Here is a 20,381-nt window from a genome sequence, read left to right on the forward strand (position 1 = left end):
TCCAGTGCCTAGGAGATCTCTAAACATACTGTCAGTCATCTGTATTAGCAAAATTATGTTCATGTTTTCTTTTATGACTGAATATATAACTAGATCCAGTCCTACCATATCACTGATGAAAACACCTAGAAAGTATTGAAAGATTGCTTTTCACACAACTGAAATGTGAAATATGGTACAATAAAAAGTTGGATTATGAGTTTGCTGCAGCAGGCAGTGAACAAAGAAAAATACTGAATTCTCAGGAAAATATCTAACCTGTAGACAGAAATAGAACATAGTTGTCAGCAGACAGGCATATGCAGTGCAGTAGTCGAGCGCTTCTGGAGTTAAAAAACAAACCAAAAAAAACCTTGTACAGTAAAAGTACATATTCTAAAAACTGGCATATGCATTCACTAAGCAAAAAATGTCTACGCATAGCGTGTGTGTGTGTGTGTGTGTGTGTATACAGACATTTTTTTTGCTTAGTATCTGCAGCTGGCAATGGCTTTACAGGATACATGACGCGACCTGGGAGCACTACCTACACATACGCGCAACCACGCATGAGCAGAAGAAGCAGACCCAGTCGGGTTGCCGATCATTACGGAGGAAGCAGCTGACAAGTGGGTGACTGCGCAGCTGCACCGAGGGACAGAGACTTATAGGGGCTGGAAGAAGCCCCAGGTAAATCAAACTTTTTAGGTCACATACACTGCTTTATAATGACAATTTACATGCTAAAAATACATACTTTTCTGTTCATATTTACAGTGACATACACAATACAAAGAGAACCTCAGTCTGAGAAGACAAGACATCTCTCACCATTGCAGCTCCTCTCCAAGTCTCTCCGAGCTGTCTTCAGGCAGCACATTATACATGTCATCTTCTTCAAGTTTCCGTTTGTGGCCAACAAGAAATAAAGAATTGAGCCAGCTGGGGGGAAAAAACATGGATTAACACGTGTACATTACAAAAGGGACACTGATACATATTAAGCATACACTTGTATTTATTAAGTAGCATTATCACAATTACAAAGCAAAAATATGCAGATATTCATTTTTTTATATCACATGATTGAGTATAATTTCTGCTTTGTTGAAGTATAATAGTGTTCATACAATGGAAATCATTTGGAAATTATAAGTACGTTACTTTTGTTTATGTATATATGCCATGTTTGAGTGCCTCACGTTGGAATAATTACAGTAACTAGCAGTGCCGACTTCTCCTTTCTCTGTATGTACTTCAGTATACTGCTAAAGTCAGAGCACGTTACCAACTGAGCTAAAGCAGTTAAAGAGAAACTCCAACCAAGAATTGAACTTTTTCCCAATCAGTAGCTGATACCCCATTTTACATGAGAAAGACAATGATTTTCACAAACAGACCATCAGGGGGCGCTGTGTGACTGATTTTGTGCTGAAACCCCTCCCACAAGAGGCTCTGAATACCGCGGTACTGCTGGCAAACTGCCACAATGTAACAATGTTCAGAGACAGGAAATAGCTGTTATTAGCTGTCTGTAACAGACAGAGCAGCTAGAAACAGCTAAATAACCTGCCCACAGTAACAATGTCACCATGTAATAAATGTCAGAATGTTAATCTGGGAGAGGAAAGATTTTACAATGAGCAAACACTGACTAAATCATTTATACATAATTATGGTAAAAAATGAAGCACTTTTTTTACTACATTATTTTCACTGGAGTTCCTCTTTAAACCCTGCAAATGATTCTTGGTGTTTGCTTCACTTTCAGCTGTAGTGCCAACTATCCATCTCCTCTTGTGACCTAGAGCAGAAAAACCCTAAATCCCAACAAAAATGGCAAAAGCAAAATTCTGCAGCACCACGTCAGAGTATTAATAGCTGTTTAATGGAATAAAAACAGAGAGATAGCTGAATGGCCGTGTGTTCTTATTCCAATAAAGAGCCATTAATACCCTGCTGTGGTGCTGCAGAATTTTGCCTTTGCCTAACTGGAATATTATCTTTTTTTCCATCAGTTTTCTAGTGTTTGTATCTAGTTCTCTTTTGCTGTTTGGTGTAAGGAACCAGTACATCAGGACATGTTGCATAGTGGGTTCCCCATCTTTGTGTATATCTCATGGTGTTGCATGTAAGGGGCAGAACCTTTATTTGCAGTAAACAGTTGCAAGAATCTAATCACAGGCAATTGTCTGCAGAGGAATCACTAACTGTAGCATCATTGCAGCCTGACTGCAGAGTTTTCAGTTTTGCCAGAACGTCAATCTGTTTTTGGGCAGCATAAGTAATGTGCTGAAGTACAACTGCATTTTTCTTTTTAGTTTCAAGAGTTAGAACTTCTCTGTATTTTTCTTTTTGCCTGAGTTCCTGTGGGTTAATTGGACCTAATTTAGATGCCAGTAACAATACTTTAGTGGTAGTTTTATGAACTCTATTTGGAGAAGTTCTTGTTTTCATACCTTTCAGAGAAAGTAGTTAAAAGGTTCTGACCAGGCCAAGCACTTACAATAATAATGGTAATATTCAAATGATTCTTATGAGCTGGTCATCCAAGCAGAACATAACTCTTCAACACTTGATTTATGAAAAAGCATCTTCTTTTGTGTGGTCTGGGTCATCATTAACAAAAGTGAGGGAGGCGGAAGGAGCAGTGAATCAGTGACTGTGCGGCTGCAGTCATGTTATGGATGCGTAGCAAATGCCCTTGGCAGGGCAATGCGGATAATTCCATTAGGCCCCATTTCCATATGATGATGCAATTTGTGCGTCGCTATATACAGATTCAACATTTTGGTTGCTGAAACAACTGTTCTTAATTGTCTTGAGGAAAAATCAAGTGTCCGGACAGGTGTCTCATGATGTCAATGATGATGATGCCATCATTATTGATGCACTTTGCTGGACTACTATTGACCAGTTGTCTCGGTTGTCTCGGTAGCGGGAAACTTCTCACTCTTCCCCCATAGAAGAGAATAAGCCCATCAACTGGGAGCCAATCAGCATGTCTTTTTTCAGCGATTTTTCCTAAACAGTTCCCAAAATGGTCACTAATAATGATTTTGGGCAACGGTACGTATGCATCTTTATGTAACTTAAATCTTACCTATTAACTTAACTACTCCCCATTTTACAAAGTAATGATTTTTGTTTCTGTCTCTGTCCCTAATGGCTCGTTTCCACGTGCAACGCAGGTGGGCACGCGTCAGCATTGCTCTGCACTGCATGAAGTGATTCTTCCCAGAGACACTTGCGATCCCATTCATTTATAATGAAAGAGATTGCTGCGGAATCATTCCAAAATGCGTGCAACTATGCGCTGCGATTCAGTGAATCGCAGTGCATGTATGGAAACATCAGTGTATGCACTCTCTGTTGTCCCTGCGATCACATTTCCAAAAGCGTGGCTAAAATCGTGCATATGAAAACGAGCCTTTAGTGGGCTCAAGCCCTCAACAAAGTCCTGACCAGCATGATTTTTCCGGAGATGTGGATGCATTTCCCATAGAAGCTAATGGTGGAAATGCATCTGCCTCAAGACTCCAACTAACCACAACAAACCACCAGGGCAGATATTGCACTGTCCGCTCTGGCTATCCACTGAAGATCTCTCCCAAATGTGAACAAAACCTTACTTTAACAATATTGTATGGAAATCATGAGAAGTAAAGAAAAAAAAATAGAAATACAGTAGAATCCCTTTATAGTAAACTCCAAGGGACCAGGAAAGGTAGTTTACTATACCAGAATTGGTCATACATTGTGTATTCATACAGACCCATTTGCTGGGACCTGAGGACTGAGTTTACTATATCGGAGTTTACTATAGTGAGATTCTACTGTAATATTTACTCTGCATCTGCTTACACAAAAGAAATACGAAGCTTTACAATGAACTGCCTGGATCCTCTACTAGAGTGCAGACTGTATCGAAAACCAATTAGTCAAGAAAGTAAGAAAATATTGTTTGCCATTCTTTGCAGCAAAAGCTCACAACCACATGTCCTATTGTCTTTTACAGAAAATAAAATAGAACTATCATTTATAACATCTCTAGGGCTAATGTTACCCATTATTTGTTTCTGGAATTTAACAGGATGCATCTTGTAAATAAGGATATGATGAGTATTTTTCCCAGAAGAAGAATAATTGTAGATGTGAGTATGCTGCTGCTCTTCCTGAAAATGTGAATCATTTCATCACTCTACTGGCCTGATCTCCCTGTGAATGTTCACAGACTCCCAAACACTTGCACATACCACAATTCCCATACTCATTGATTTATTCCTATGTTTTAAAGTTCACAAAATGAAAAAGTAACTGTGCAAATTTGTTGGTAACAGTTTTTACACTGATAAAGCAAGATATGCTGTCACCAAATAATCATATCATGACATAATATGTCATACAGGCCACTTGCTAAATGGGGAAACTCCTCTGTGCTCTCACACAGTAAAGTGCTGATGAGGATGCAGTAAGAAACAAGAGTCTGATGAAGCAAGTTTCACGAAACAGTTGCTAGACTAGCACTGTCTATGTCCTATTGGCACAGATCAGACAAAGGTGTTAGCTCAAATTACAGTGATTTATTACGTCCAGATAAGGGACAATTAGACAGGCTGTTCTCTCTAAATACAAACGAGGTGGGTTTTTCTGTGTTTTGCTTCTCTCCTGTGGAAAAGTTTAGGTCCTCTTTAAGTGCACAAAACCTAAAGAAACTCATCCACTGTCACTGATCCTAATTGATAGTGACTATTAAAGCAACATATGCTGCCATCCAAATTATGTATTTTTAAGGGAAGGTCTTGCGTATTTCAGGTGACGGTTTTAAAAACAGTAACTGTACAGACAAAGTACCCAGATCCTGTTCTAGTCTGCTGAAATGGGACATGGTTGGGGGGGGGGGGGGATTTTGGAGTGTTGGGAGGGGTTGAGTCTGTGACAACTGGAGGGAGGTGTCAAACATAGGTATTTGTTCAGGTCAGTTGTTTCGGTTTGTTTATCGCCTGAAAAGCGCTATCGATTTTGAAGTGATTTTATACGTTTAGCACACATTTAGCTTTTATACAAGTCAATTCAGATTCAAACTTCGATCAGAATGTTCTCTTCCTTCATACCACCAATATATTCAATTTCCAGATCAAATGCAGAAGTCCACCACCAAAAGCACCATACAGGAAACAGACTCACCAGATATCTCTGACCACTGCTAGACTGGCCAGATAAGCGCTTTATCCAGAAAGCTTTGGAGCCTCTGGATTTTAGTAATTTACATACCACCGCTAATCAACTGCCTCCTCTCACAACAAGTTTACCGATGCTGTAATTACAGTGTACTCTCACTGTAATTACTGTGTATAAGAGCCCCGGCAAAGCTTCTTTGAATCACTTGCCGGAGCTCCCCATTGTTACACGGTCTAGACCATTTTCATTGGTCAAGACTGTGGACCAATGTGGAGCCCCGGCGGTATGTAAATTACTGAGGGGTGATGGTGCAGCTCCGGGGGAGCTTCAGCGATCTGTGACGGCCTGACAGGGAGCTCTGTGGGTCTCCTTATTAAATGAGAACCCCAGATGCAACGGCAGAAGATAGAGGCGATGTTCAGCACTCGCACACGCATCTCTGGGGAGCAAGCCCTGGTGCTGAAGCACAGCACCACATTCATAAAGCCTAGCTGCTCATTGGCCGTGTAAAGGGAGCATAGCTAAGGCTTTGACCTGAGTAATGCTCCCTAATGATGGGCTATCGCGCAAAGGAAACCGGCAATAGGATTTGCCGGTAATCCTTGCGCGATGGCAAAGTGATAAGTAGATGCAAGCTACTTATCACCTTGAATAGAATATGGCCCCTAGTGTCAGTACATAACTTAGGTTAAAGCAGTATGACAGCTCAGGTAGAACACTATACATAACAATATCACAGCACTGCATACAGTTCTAAACAAACTTAGTGGAAAGAATAAAGGGATTTAATTTTATATCACATATAAGTCAAAGAAACAATTCAAACCACAAGCAAGATAACTGTATAGTAGCTCAAACATCACTTAGCTTTAATTTAGATGCGGGCAAAACATACTATATAGCTTACACACACAAGCATAAAATGTACAACAACTGCTGTCTCTGTGGACAGAAAACCTAGAAACAGCACAAAATAGTGACTTGTTAGAAAGACCCAGGGATGAAAGGAGTCCTTGATAGATCTAGTTTCCTGACGTTTTTCTTTGCCCCCTCAATACTAATATTTGCTCAGCTAATTAAAAAAAAAAGTAAAACTTATTGCAAGCATGGGTAAGCGCAAAATCAAGGATATACAGTAGCAGTAAAAAGTATGTGAACCCTTTGGAATTATATGGATTTCTGCACAAATTGCTCATAAAATGTGATCTGATCTTCATCTAAGTCACAATAGACAATCACAGTGTGCTTAAACTAATACCACTTAAATAATTAAATGTTTTTATTGAACACACCATGTAAAAATTTACAGTACAGGTGGAAAAAGTATGTGAACCCTTGGATTCACTAACTGGTTGAACCTCCTTTGGCAGCAATAACTTCAACCAAACATTTCCTGTAGTTGCAGATTAGACGTTCACAAAGGTAAGGAGTAATTTTTGACCATTCCTCTTTACAGAACTGTTTCAAATTCAGCATTATTCTTTGGATGTCTGGTGTGAATTGCTTTTTTGAGGTCATGCCACCGCATCTGAATCGGGTTGAGGTCAGGACTCTGACTGGGCCACTCCAGAAGGCATATTTTCTTCTGTTTAAGCCATTCTGTTGTTGATTTACTTTTATGGGTCGTTGTCCTGTTGCAGCAACCATCTTCTGCTGAGCTTCAGCTGGTGGACAGATGGCCTTAAGTTCTCCTGCAAAGTGTCTTGATAAACTTGGGAATTCATTTTTCTTTCAATGATAGCAATCTGTCCAGGCCCTGACGCAGTAAAGCAGCCCCAAGCCATGATGCCCCCATCATCATGGTTTGGGGCTTTCACTTTCATGCAATACAGTACAGTACAGTAGAATCCTGTCAAGAGACCTGGCCAAGTAGTTTACTAGATCAGAATTTGTCATATACAGTTTTGTATATTCATAACAGGAGCAGTTGGGACCTGGGGACTGAGTTTATTATAGCCAGAGGTTTATTATTTCAGAGTTTACTATAACAAGATTCTACTCCCATACAAAAAGTATTAAGAAGTAATATAGCATTCCAATGTAAAATGGAACAGCAAACTGCTCGAATATAATTTTGCCTTCTTAAATTTATACTCGGCATTGCTTTTTAGTAAGAGGGTTTTTGGTTTCTTTTAGACCCTGAGGCAGGGAGCACACTTTTCTGTGTTCAATATACTGTATATAAAAACTGAGAACCAATTTTAATCAGTGGGATAACTCAAAGTAAGAGCCTGTTTCCACTTACACAAATTTGCAGTTTCCCGGCACGTGAATTTGAGTAGGTAAACATAGCCTATTAAAATCAATAGGCAGCCATCCGATTTGCATGTGGGAATAAAAAAAATAAAATAAAATTGGATGCCTTGCTGCATTCTCCCACATCACACATGCAAATCCCTATAGCTATCACAGCAGTGCCGGCATCGCGTCTTGCTAGACACAGTGGAGCACAATGGAAATGGGCCCTTTATGGGTTTTTCACATGGTGGGGGAAAAAAAAAAGACTACAGCAGTGCAGCATTGTGTGCTTTTACTATTAAATAAATACAGTCCATTAGCTGCTGTGAAATAACGTGCATGTCATTCCATATACAAACACACATGCAGCACATCAAACAGAAAACCAACAGACAAGTGTGATCCCAACCTTATACTTTCCTGGTTATTCTGGGTCACCATGAGCTATCTGGTTATTCTACCAAATTCACTGACGTGTTTCAGAAATATCAGAGGAAAAAATGGCATATGTTAAGATCTACAGACAAAAATTACTTTTAAGCAGTCATTATTTAATTGTAATAGTGGATATTCCACTGGTTCTAAAATACTACTCAGGTTCGATATATTTGTCATCAATAATGCCTAAAATGTGTGCATTCTTCAGTATGTAAAATGGTAGAGATTTGATACAAAACAAAGGAACCTGCATAATATCATTAATTGGCAACAAGAAGCTGAGAAATGTACTGCATTACTTTGTTACAACTGTTTGCATTTTCAAAGCTTCTCGATAAAAAGAAAGATATTGTTAGAAAAAAAAATACATGGAGGCACAGAAGGCATGGATGGAGGCACAGTGGCATAGATGGTGGCACAGGCAGGATGGAAAGAGGCACAAAGGTATGGATGGAGGCACAGGGGGCATTGATGGAGGCACAGGGGACAGAAGGAGACACAGGGGCATGGATGGAGGCACAGGGGGGATGTGGGAGGAAACCCACGCAGACACGGGGAGAACACACTTCTTGCAGATAGTACCATGGCTGGGATTTGACCCAAGGACCCAGCGCTGCAAGGCGCGAGCGCAAACCACTACGCCCATTAATGGAGGATGGTAGCTCCCACAAACAGTTTGCATGCAGAGTGTTCCGTACTGGACCCTTCCGCCACGATGAGGCCATCTTTCTGGAAGGGACCCTAACCGCTAACCAATTACCAAAAAAGCATAGTGTCAGCCTGGGAGTTCTGCACGCCTCTATTGATAGTCATTTCAGATGCGGCCTGGTTTTAGGATGCATTGTCATCTCTCCCCTGTTGTCTAAAAAAATGTGTAAACCATCTTATGGGCAGCCGCTCCCAGGTTCACACTATGCTTGTTCGGTAATTAGCTTCATAGCCTAGGGGCCCTTTTCCATCGCATGCATTTTGATCCGATTTTCAGAACACGTCTTTGACCAATGATATCACCACTGAATTAAACAAAATCATGGTGTACCATTTCCATTGTCACTATACAATTCCTTTTTTCCACAAATGCAAACACTGCCCCTGCAGCATTTCTCAACTATTGCATCTAGGTTAAAGTGAATGGCAGTGAATATTACACATGGTGCTGTGCAATTTTCCTGTTTACATTTATTGTGTTTATTTTTTTGTTTTTTGCTTTTTTTTTGAGGAAGGGGGGGGGGGGGGGGCATGTTTCTACAGGAACAAAGTGGAAAATGCAAATGCACACAAAAAATGAAAATCACACATAACTTAAAAGGAACATTTGTGAGTAACAATTTGGAAAATCACAATGCAATGCATTTATGACTGCAATTGCAACTTTCAGAGGAATGTGGTAAATATGAAATTAAAGAGAAAGTTCAGTGAAACTTAAAGAGGAACTCCAGTGAAAAGAATGTATTAAAAAAAGTGCTTCATTATGTATAAATGATTTAGTCAGTGTTTGCCCAATGTAAAAAAATGTTAAATCCCTGATTTACATTCTGACATTTATTACATGGTGACATTTTTACTACTGGCAGGTGATGTAGCTGCTGCTTGTTGTTTTGGCAGTTTGAAACAGCTGTAAACAGCTGTTTCTCACAATGCAACTGTAAGGAAACGCCGAAAATCAGCCGCCTCCACTCAGCGTGAGGCGGCTGTTTCCATGGAGAGCATGGCGGAACGCGGAAAAACCGCCGCGTCAGCACGCATGGCCCTGTTGCTGACACTTTGACCCAGCGCGGGGAGGCAGCCGCCGGTACAGATAGCGGTGCGACCAACCCCGCGCATGGGTCAGCGGAGACATTGCAAAGCAGTACTGGTGTGGCTGGGACTAGTAGTCCACCTAGGTTCAGAATGACGCGCGTGCGCGCGGAGAGGCAGAACTTTTATGGCAGTCAGAGAAAGGTCAGCTGACCAGGCCGGTCAGCTGACAATTACAGCAACTCTCATTGGTCCAGCACTTAAGGGAGGTGCTGGAGAGCACAGGTGTATATATACTGGGTGCTGGTCATTCTCTGGTTTTCTGTCATTGCGATCACAACGTGGTAGTACTCAGGCCTTGTCTGTATCTGTGTTCTAGCATAGTTTCCAAAGGTGTTGACGATCACGGACCTCAAACCTTAGCGTTAGGAATATTGAACTGTATTATTTGTTATGACCTTCTGCCTGCCTGACTATCCTCCTGTACTCTGATTCTGTACGGTGCTATCTCTGATATCCTGTTGCCAAACTCTGCTCGTTCCTGGACTCTGCATTTGCCTCCTGATTATGTACCCCGCTATTCTGATACTCCGTTGCCAAACCCTGCCTGTCTATTGGATTCCGTATCTGTCTCCTGAATCTGTACCGTATCTGTCTGTGTGTTAACCGACCTGGATTGCCCGACCTTGAGAACTGGCCTTACTGTTAGAGGCAGTTCCCAGATCTGTTAGTGACACCCCCTCACTGCTGTCACTCACGTTCTGTCCTTCCTACCCTCAGCCTCGCTCCTCCCCCGGGAGAGTCTAGGCATACGGAAGGAACATACTTCTGTGCAGTACTCCTTACTGCTTCTGTATCTTCTCCTAAGGTGCAATACTCCAAGTATTACTGTTACACCAAAACACTCGTATCTCTCAGGTGTCCAGAGGTTAGAATATATATCTGATTATCGGTGATACTGCAGATCATCAATAATCGGGTATATTCTGCATTCTCGGTGATACTGCAGATCACCGGTAATCAGACCCTCTCTGTGTTACACCGATCGTTACAGCAACAAGGTTCACAGACAGGAAACTGCCAGGAGTACCACGGCCCTCAGAGTTTCTTGTGGGAGGGGTTTCACCACAATATCAGTCATACAGCGCCCCCTGATGGTCTGTTTGTGAAAAGTAATAGATTTCTCATGTAAAAGGGGGTATCAGCTACTGATTGGTATAAAGTTCAATTCTTGGCTGGAGTTTCTGTTTAACATGGCTTTCTTGAAAACTTGATGAGAACACTACGCAATTATGGAGAGTGTTTCCACAGCAGATAAAGAAATTCCTTTTTGGAATTTTAACTTGTAAAAGAACAAAAATGTTCCTAATTACATTGGCCATGCTTCTAACATGAAGTATCTGCCTGCTGCCCCATTGTTTGAGCAGAAGATCTTTTACTGAAGAGGAAGTGTGCTTTGGAACTTCATGCCATTAATTGTTCTCTCATTATCCCTTGGGGATCACTAAGCCAAGCACTTATAATGTCTAGACTGTGCTGAGGATATATTGCAACATCTTTATCTAACTGTTCATCTTTGTTTCCACATTAAGATTTTCTGTATACATTGAAATGAATATCCATTGAAATGATACATTGAAATGAATATCCAAGTGCATTCCAGGTTATTACATATAATGCAGCTAAAAAAAAGTTTAAATAATTATTTTTTGTTAGTAGCTGAATGAACCACACTGACTTAGCAGCTGTACAGACTTCAGAATTAAAATGTAATCATTTTAACTAATAATGGGAGTATGAGACAGCAGCAAAGTTATATTTCCCATTGCAGTTACTTATACAATTCATTATATAATACGTTTATTTTCAGTTCAGGTTTGCTCTAAGTAATTTACACTTTTTATGCTTTAAAGAACAAGGGATCTAATTTACTGACTTCTAGAAATCATAAGTAAAATAAAAAAAAAATGAATTTAACTTACCTGGAGCTTTTTGCAGACCCCTGGAGTCATCCTGTGCCTACGATGTTGGTCTCTCAAGCAAGCAGCGGCAACCCCTGCAATGGTGGCTGGGCACACACCTCCTCACCTCACTCTGCGCATGCGCACTACGTGAAAATTGCTACTGCACATGCACAGAGTGCTCCAGGCTGCTGGAGCATGATCAGGGGCCGTGCATGCGCAGTTGCCGCCGACTGGCGGCAAGCGGACAGCTTTGCTTTGCAGGGGTCACCACTGCTTGCTGGAGGGAGACGGACCGATGTCGTGGCCATAGGATGACTACAGGGGGCTGCAAGAAGCCCCAGGTAAGTTAAACTCATGTTTTTATTTTACTTAAGTCTCTCTTTAATGAGTTTAAAACAGTGATCTATCAGGCACTGTTCATTACGAACATAACCTGTTATGCTCATACACATACACATATCATACCACACTGCAGTCTCTTTTATATCTTCCAGGTGGTTCTGGGTCACCATGAACTCCCTGGTTATTCCTTTATGTAGTAGATGAAGACACATTCCATATTCCCACATTTAAGTGTAATAGATGAATCCTAGTAGAGTGTACTGGTTTTATAAGTGTGTAATTCATTCTGGCAAATATAGCAAGATGAAATAATTTCAATCATTTCAATTCTCCACCGAAAGAGAAAGACAATATTAATGTTTCACATCTACCTGAAGGAAAATATCTATGGACAATTATTTTAGGATCCTAAAACATTCATCTGCTACTCAATGGAAATGACACAAACATTTACAAACTGTATCTCAATACCGAAACCGATCAATTAGTGTTGAGCAGTCTCCTCCTCCTATCCTCAAGGTTTGAAACCCCCTCTCTAAAGGTTTGAGGCTTTATAAAGACCATCTGCTTATACCAGAGTTTTGCCTTCCACTGTAACATCACAAGAAGTGGACGCAGATCAGAAAGTCTCAGGAAGGTTAAAGCAGAACTCTAGTTCCAACAAACTTAACGAACACACTGGCAAAAGCATCATTGAAGCTCCCACTGGGGCTTCCCATTCGTTCACTAGGTGGACCACTGAGAACCGTTTTGTCAAAAGTGACCCTTTATTCCCATTTACCTGAAAGGGGCAGGACATCTGGGTGTCCTTAAACTTCTAGATTCTACATACGCTCCCCCAGTACATATGCACCTTCCTCCTCCTCCTGGGCACCAGAGATGGGTGAAGAGCCCCTTGTCCATAACAGGAGGGGGTAGGCTTTTGCAGTGCCCCACATATCATGTAGGCCGGCGTGGCTAATATGGTGGAGCCCCATGTAGGTTGATTCAGTCATCCTGGCTGTACCTGCCGGCATGGGTCAGAAGGGGTTAAAGAAAGTTTCAAGGGGAGGGGCTATGCCTATTTTTTTCATCCAAAAAATGTAATCTCACAGCTCTTTTTTGCAAAGCTTTAATTAACCCCTTCTCACCTATGCATGCTTCCTCCACAAGAAAATAAAAGATTGTCATACAGAAAACTATTTCAAGTTACTGTTGCTTAAAGTGGTTCTTCAAGCTATTGAATTGTGGCGTTTCTCTCACATGGCATTTCCATGTTATCTTTGTGATTGTTAAATAAAAAATGAGAAGGGGCAATCCCTTGCATGTTATTTTACACCAGAGGATAGATTTAAATAATTACCAAGGACCAGATGATTTTTAATTAGGTTTGAAAAGTAAAACATAACAACTGAAGAAGGGTGTGCTTTGTTTTTCTGACAATTATACAGGTATGAAACTCAACTTTGTTACATCAGCATCAGTCTAGGTTTATGTGCCTACCATTGAGGTTCTCAGAATATCATACAATTACTCTATGGCGTACTAACATATTGCTCAAGGGGTACTTATATGTGCCTCAAGGATAACTGACCCTGTCAAAGTCATTTCATTTATACACAATTAAGGCCCAATCTTCACAAACATGCATGGGTCCGGCAGTACCTTGAGATTATTGCATTGAGATTTTTGTTAAAGAGGAGCTGTTAGGTATAGGGTCTCAGAGAAAAAAAAAACACATATATCAGTAGCTAAATATTGGCTGTACTTACATTACATATGCATTTCACTGTCCACGTTTGGATTTCACAGAATTTGTATATAGTATTTGCAGAGAATGATGCTCCTGACAGCTCATGGCAGGTTCCATGTTTGTCTGTCTCCTATGAAGCCAATTGTGATATCATATCCTCCCTGCTTCCTGATGATTCGACTAACAAAAAAGATCCTAATAGACAACACTACTGTGCAGTGAATATTAATTAGCCATGTGGCTAGGAACAATAGCGGACTCATGCAGTATACTCTAACGGAACATGTGTCCTGTGATTTTTCAGTGCTGGAAGTTTAGGCTGCTGTTACAAGCTGCTGTAACATGAGCCTGTAACTTCCCACTATGAAAGCAGCCTTAGGGCGTGATAGGGAAATGAAGGGGAGGACCAAAGGTAGTGCAGTGGGGAGAAGAAGCAGCCCCAGAATGCTTTGCAGTATCTGTTATGCGTCCTGCGGCCTCCTTAGGAGCTTGGGAATGACCAGCCTTGCTGTTCAGCACACATCAAAGTAAGAGAGTTTTTTAACTTCAGTATTGCCTTTTTGGCTTCCTTCTAAACTGTTTAACAGGAGAATAGAGGTTTAAATTAGCTTTTGCAGCCTGACAGTTACTCTTTAAGCACCATTTTGTTCTATAAATGGGGACATATAATAATATTGAGAAACACTGGCCTGTAGCCCAATACTGAATGTAATTTCCCTGTTGTGCACTGGATACCCATCCACCATGTGTGATGACACAGTGCCACTAGACACTGGCAAATATGTGGCACCCTCAGCTGGGCCATATGAGAATATAATGACAGTTGCGCAAAGCTGAATGAATTGGAGATTGTGATATTAAAGTTGCATGTATGCATGCACAGCAAAACATACTCACTAAAGAAATCCAGGACATCTGAGTTTAAAAAGCTTACTGTGGTTGAGTGAACATGGCTGGATTCACATAATTGCTAATTTAAAGTACACCTGAACTGTGAGGGATATGGAGGCTGCCATATTTATTTCCTTTTTTAAAAAAATGCACATTGACTGGCTGTCCTGCTAATCCTGTGCCTCCAATACTTTTAGCCATAGATCAAGTGCTCTGGCTGAAGTCTGACTGAATTAGCTGCATGATTGCTTCAGATGCGTGATTCCAACACTACTGCAGGATAGCCAGGCTATTTGTATTGTTTAAAAGAAAATAAATATAGCAGCCACTGTATCCCTCTCACTTCAGGTGTCCTTAAATAACCTTCCAGCATCTCGCTATGTCCTATTATAACCTCAGCCACGAGTCAAGCCATCTCAGTGCCAGCTCGGCTTGGATTCTGATAAAAGCAATGTAATTCAGGTGTGGCAATCCACCCCAAATTACATGCCCAGAGGAAGGAATTACATAGGGGAATACAATTAATGTATTCCCAGAGATTACCTAGTACAGGGAGAGCAGTCCTTTGGCTTCCACTGGGCCCAAATCAACAGCGTCTGGAACATACATACACCTCAAACAGGGTTGCAAACATTACAAGACATCCAGTCCAGGTTTTCTGACTCACATTTGTTCTCCACTGTTCTCCAACCTTGTTAATTCAACTCCACTGCACTGGCTAACAATAGCCTGGAATACTTGTAGCAGCACTTGTTTAGCAGCAGGCTGCTTGAAAAAATTGCCAGCCTGCCAATAGCAGGTATACATATCAACTCTATGGGCAACTCTATGGCAATTACAACTAAACCACCATGTTGGCCATTAACATTACCTCAAATATAAATAAGCAAGATCTGTTGGTAAATTCCTGTTTTGTGTCAAAAAATCTAGTCAATTCTATTTTTTCAAAAAGCTGAATAGACATCTTTTTGACAAAATGGTCTAATATCCATGGGATTTATGCATGACCAATGTCAGGAGAAACAGCTTATCAGGCATACTTACACAACATACATGATTGTGACTATTCTTTCTAAGATAAAGCAACGCCAGAACCATCTGCTACCAGGTTAGCCACTCAACCTTTCTCTTCTATCCAGACAATAACAAAATGTTTATCTGAGCTGAGATCTCTGGTTGATGGCACAAGGTCTTGGGGGTATTCAAATGCATACACATCTGACTGCCCGCTAACATCTCAGGGGCCTTCAGAGCCCCCAAAACTCTTGGTATGGTTTTAAGCTGATAAATAAAATGTGTGTAACCCTAGTTCATCCTTAAAGAGGAACTACAGTGAAAACAACCTAATTAAATTGCAAATTAAATTTAATCAGTGTTTGCTCATTGTAAAATCTTTCTTAACACTAATTTATGTTCTGAAATGTATCACAGGTGGTAGCATCTTTAGTCCTGCCAGGTGATCTCTGCGAAGTGTTTGTTTCTGAGAATTCCAAAGCCAGTGAAAATAATGGCTGGTCTCCCAGAATGCTCTGGGGCGAGAATTGGCATAGCTAAACAGTCTAGGTTAAGCATCACCGGGAGGCCGGGGTTACATACTAATATACAGCTATATAGTGATATAAGCAATTAGTCATGGAATAGTCTAGTAAAAATTTATTTGTGCACATATTGTTTTGCTGAAGCTAACGTCCTCCTTTGCTGTACCTGTTTTGATTGCAAGTTGTGTAATTTGCTGTAGTTTGAGCTCTGCACATCTATGCAGGTAGTTAATTCAGGTGCAGCCTTTGTTTAGAAGTGCTGCCAGTATCTCCTGCTATTCAAAAGAAAATGAAAGTATACTTATGGCTAGCTGCATCCATGTGCTTCAGTTTGCATTCGAGGTGTGTATTTAAGCCCCTAGGGGGCTCTGCACACCTCTGTTGGTTTAATTTCATTTTCAGCCTAAGAGCGCTGCCAATCTTTTGCTGTTTTTTGAAAGAAATTGTATACCATTTATGGCTAGCAGCACCAGGTAAGAATTATGTTTTAACTGTTAGGTTAGTGATTAGGTTTCTTCCATGAGGGCACGTCAAGAGTATAGTAAGAAATCATTTATGCACATATTGTTTTGCTGAAGTCAACGTCCTCATTTGCTGTACCTGTTTTGAATGCAAGTTGTGCGATTTGCTGTATTTCAAGCTCTGCACATCTATGCAGGTTGCAGCCTTTGTCTGGAAGTGCTGCCAATATCTCCTGCTTTACCAGAAAAGTAGGTATCCTGTATAATTTACTGTATTCTACTACATTTCACTACAGTGCAGTATAGTATACTCTTCACATAGAAACGAAATTACTTTTAGAAAATATATTTAGCATACGGTATAGCACATACAACAAGGGGCAAATAAGTCTCACTTCATACAGTCTTTCCCTAATGCACTTTACCACATTACATTACGTAACTTTCTTAACATCCTGTAAACAATCTTTGTACAATTACTTATTACTGTACTGAGAAGTCTGCCTGCTGAGATAAATAGACTCCTGCTCAATCCTTCATTTACTAATCTGGTCGTGCTCTAATGACGCTTCATTTACTTACATTTTGTTCAGATCCGTGTTAAATTTGTCTATGTTCTGACCCCTTTGTCATGGCCTTTCACATGGCAGCTAAGCTATAGCCACTCATCTTCAGGAATGAGTAATAACTTTCAGAAGAAAAAGAGGTTAGAACCTCTGCAGAGTCAGAATGAGAAATATTTATTTCACCAAGTACAACGGGGTCGGTGATGGTACAGTATATACATACAGTAGAATACACAGAGAGAAGGTATATACACAAAGCATAATGGAAGAGGACCAGAGGGGGCATCTGAGTGCTATGTTGAGTGGAGCTGCCACATTCCGCTGTGGTGATTAGCCATTTTGCAGCGATTTGGTGCCCCACTGTATGTCCTTGGGAAAGGATAGTGCAGAGGGAAGATAAAGAGAGAGCAGGATAGTGAGTAGGAGAGAGAGAAGGAAGCAAGAAAGAGAGCAGGAGAAAGAGAGAGAAGAGAAGAAGGAAAGAAAAGGGAAGTCTGATAGCTCCCTGGGGATGCAATGGTGACAGGCTGGTTAGTGGCTTGGATAACTATCCTGGCTGGAAATTTATCCTCCAGGTTTGCGGCCTAGTCTGGTGCGGTTGGCTCAGAGGCCTGCAAAGTCCTGACAATGGCTGCAGGTGGTGGAGAGCAGCCCTGGTGAAGGGGTGCAAATCCTTAGGCTGATGTGGTCCAGGAGAGCCTTGCTGCAGAGTGGCCGGATCCAGCAGGATCGATTGGGCGGCATGGGATGGATGCAAAGTGATTCTGGTGGTAATGGCTGTCAGCTGATGCTCCTCCAACAGCAGTGGGTACTGCTGCTAGTACTCCAGGGTGAGGAGATAAATCCCAGGCAGCGGCAGGCAGTGGAGGTCTGGCTGGGGGATCGGCAGTACTGACTTCTTTGGCAGCCGCAATGAAGTGATCCATACAGCTGTGAAAGTGGCAGTGCTCAGACTTCCTCTAGCCGTGGTGGTGCAGCTTGCTTGTACAGTATTTGTGGCGTCTGGTCTGCAGGGTGGTGTAGTAGTCCATGTGATGGGGATCACGTGGCCACTCATCATGTGGCCACTGAGATCTGGCCAGCGTTCTACCTGTGGCCTTCATGCCTCTTGGATTGAGGCAGTGAGATGGCCCACGTGCAGTTCATGGGCTGCAGGGGGAGGTTGCTGGGGCGAAAAAGGCCAGCACACAGCGGCCACGGAACAGACGGAGCTCAGTGCAGGACCGCTGAACACACATGAGTGTAATCAAGTGGAATTAAAGGGGAAAGTGGTGAAAGAAAGGCCTGGGCCCTGTATGGCCATGGCTACCCATCCGGCACCATCTTGTAATTTTATGGCTGCGTCCCAATTTGAAATAATTTTACTCTCTTTCTTTCCTTAAAGTGAACGGACAAACCTAACAAACTTTTCTAACAGTAATAAAGACAGCAACAAATATAAACTACCACACCTTTTCTTCCGCAAAACTGGTTGCAGTGTACAGTGATGTCACATTTACAGGAGGAGAAAAGAACAGGAGCCCATCTATCAGCAGGACTGAAGCGAGGGGGAGAGGAGCACGGCAGCAGGATCAGGTGAGAACATAGAGTACTGTTGTTTAGTGTAGTGTAGTGTATTGCAGTGTAGAGTAGCTTAGCTGGTGAAGCAGTAGGGGTTAGTGTAGTGCAGTGCAGTGCGAGTGTAGTGTAAAGAAGTGTAGTGCAGTGTAACTGGTGTTAGTGTCGTGTAACTGGTTAGTGTAGATAAATATAGAGTAGCTTAGAGACAGCTTGGGGGGAGGTCCATAAGACGCCCCTGCACTACAGACGCAACATGTTTAGTAATTTTTTTATTTTCCGGATTTTGGCCTCTAATTCTAGGTGTGTCTTATAGTCCGGAGCATCTTATATTCTAAAAAGCAGGGCTGTGGAGTCGGGGCAATTTTGGGCACGCGGGGTCGGAGTTGGAGTCGTGGTTTCATAAACTGAGGAGTCAGAGTCGGGAGTCGGATGATTTTTGTACAAAATCCACAGCCCTGTTAAGTATTAGACTAAGAAGTCGAGGAGTCAGAGACATTTTAGGTACCCGGAGTCGGAGTCGTGGTTTCATAAACTGAGGAGTCGGAGTTGGAGTCGGAAGATTTTTGTACCGACTCCACAGCCCTGCTAAAAAGGACTGTATTTTGTAGCGTGGATGACACTTAAAAACTCTGTCTGGTTCTAACCTAAGTTCTCTTTCTGTTTATGAAGCTTCCAAGGCTTTAATATGAACTCCAGAGATCTTGGAGGCAGGAAGTGAAGGGGCAACATGAAATCCTCACAGATATTATCACTTTCCCACTCCATAGAAGAGAAAGTATTTGCAGCTATCTATATTACTGTTGTTAAAGCAGCAACTGCAGTATGCTTAGGTAACGAAAGCAATGAAGGGAACGTCTAATCTCTACTAAATGAACACATTTATCTACACAATTTGCTCTCCTGCCCCAATATCATCTGTTTCTAGGACAAGAAAAAGGGGAAGGACTTGACCAAGATACCAAAATCAGCAGCAAAAAGCTTTCATATGGTGATGGTCATGTCTAGGAGAACTCATGAAGAAGCATGTGATCAGTTTGGTCAGGTGATAGATATGTAAGTCTATGATTTGCTCATCATGATCATGTGCTAAACCAGGATGTGATCAGAGCAAATCAGAGTTTTGCAAATCTATCAGCTGATCAAACAAATCACATGCTTTTCCATGAAGGGTGAGAGGTAGAAAAAGGGACGGGGAAAGAACCGGGAGCCCGATCTGGTGTAGTATGATATGTTGGTCTCGGATATGTATAGTAATTGTATAGTTGTTATACTCACAAAATTAGGTTGCTGTTCTGGCAACCATTTGTTGTGCGTGCGGGGAAGTACCGTCCCCGCTCGGCCTTGTCTAGTAGTGGTCGCAGCTCCCAAAGAAAGTCCACTCGCCAGAAGTGGTGACCCCACAGAGGGGGTGATTAGTCAGTAGGGTAGAGAGGGAGGCGCCCGGAGTAAGCGTATAATTTATGTTTAAATTGTACTGAGCAATATTCAAAAAATAAAATAAAATAAAATAAAAAATAAAATATAAATAGCGACTAAAGGTAACATAAGCAATAGGTCCTACCTTATAAACGTGGACCCTGCACTTAGTAAAGAGAGATAAACTTTTATTTGGCACTTTTAAAAGACAACGCGTTTCGCGGATAATCCGCTTCCTCAGGTCGTGTGGTATGCCTGATAAAAAGAACAGCTATTGACAGGCCAAGGAGCCCTATACTGAATGCTGAAGCCTTTACTCTCTTTACTAAGTGCAGGGT

General features: G+C 41.6%; 1 protein-coding gene across 2 annotated transcripts in view; it reads right to left on the reverse strand.

The window, feature by feature from the left end:
- The window catches only part of ABCC4 (ATP binding cassette subfamily C member 4 (PEL blood group)), a 418,547-nt gene that overhangs the window by 320,228 nt on the left and 77,938 nt on the right, over nt 1-20,381 (reverse strand). The window contains exon 2 of one of the 2 annotated variants that reach the window (XM_068267922.1): nt 811-921. In XM_068267922.1, coding sequence (XP_068124023.1) covers nt 811-921 — 111 coding nt within the window. Of the gene's footprint in view, nt 1-810; nt 922-20,381 lie in introns of those variants that run through there. The other variant, XM_068267923.1, reaches the window with a different exon arrangement.

The sequence above is a fragment of the Hyperolius riggenbachi genome, chromosome 2 (assembly GCF_040937935.1).
Source record: "Hyperolius riggenbachi isolate aHypRig1 chromosome 2, aHypRig1.pri, whole genome shotgun sequence".
Classification (NCBI taxonomy): domain Eukaryota; kingdom Metazoa; phylum Chordata; class Amphibia; order Anura; family Hyperoliidae; genus Hyperolius; species Hyperolius riggenbachi.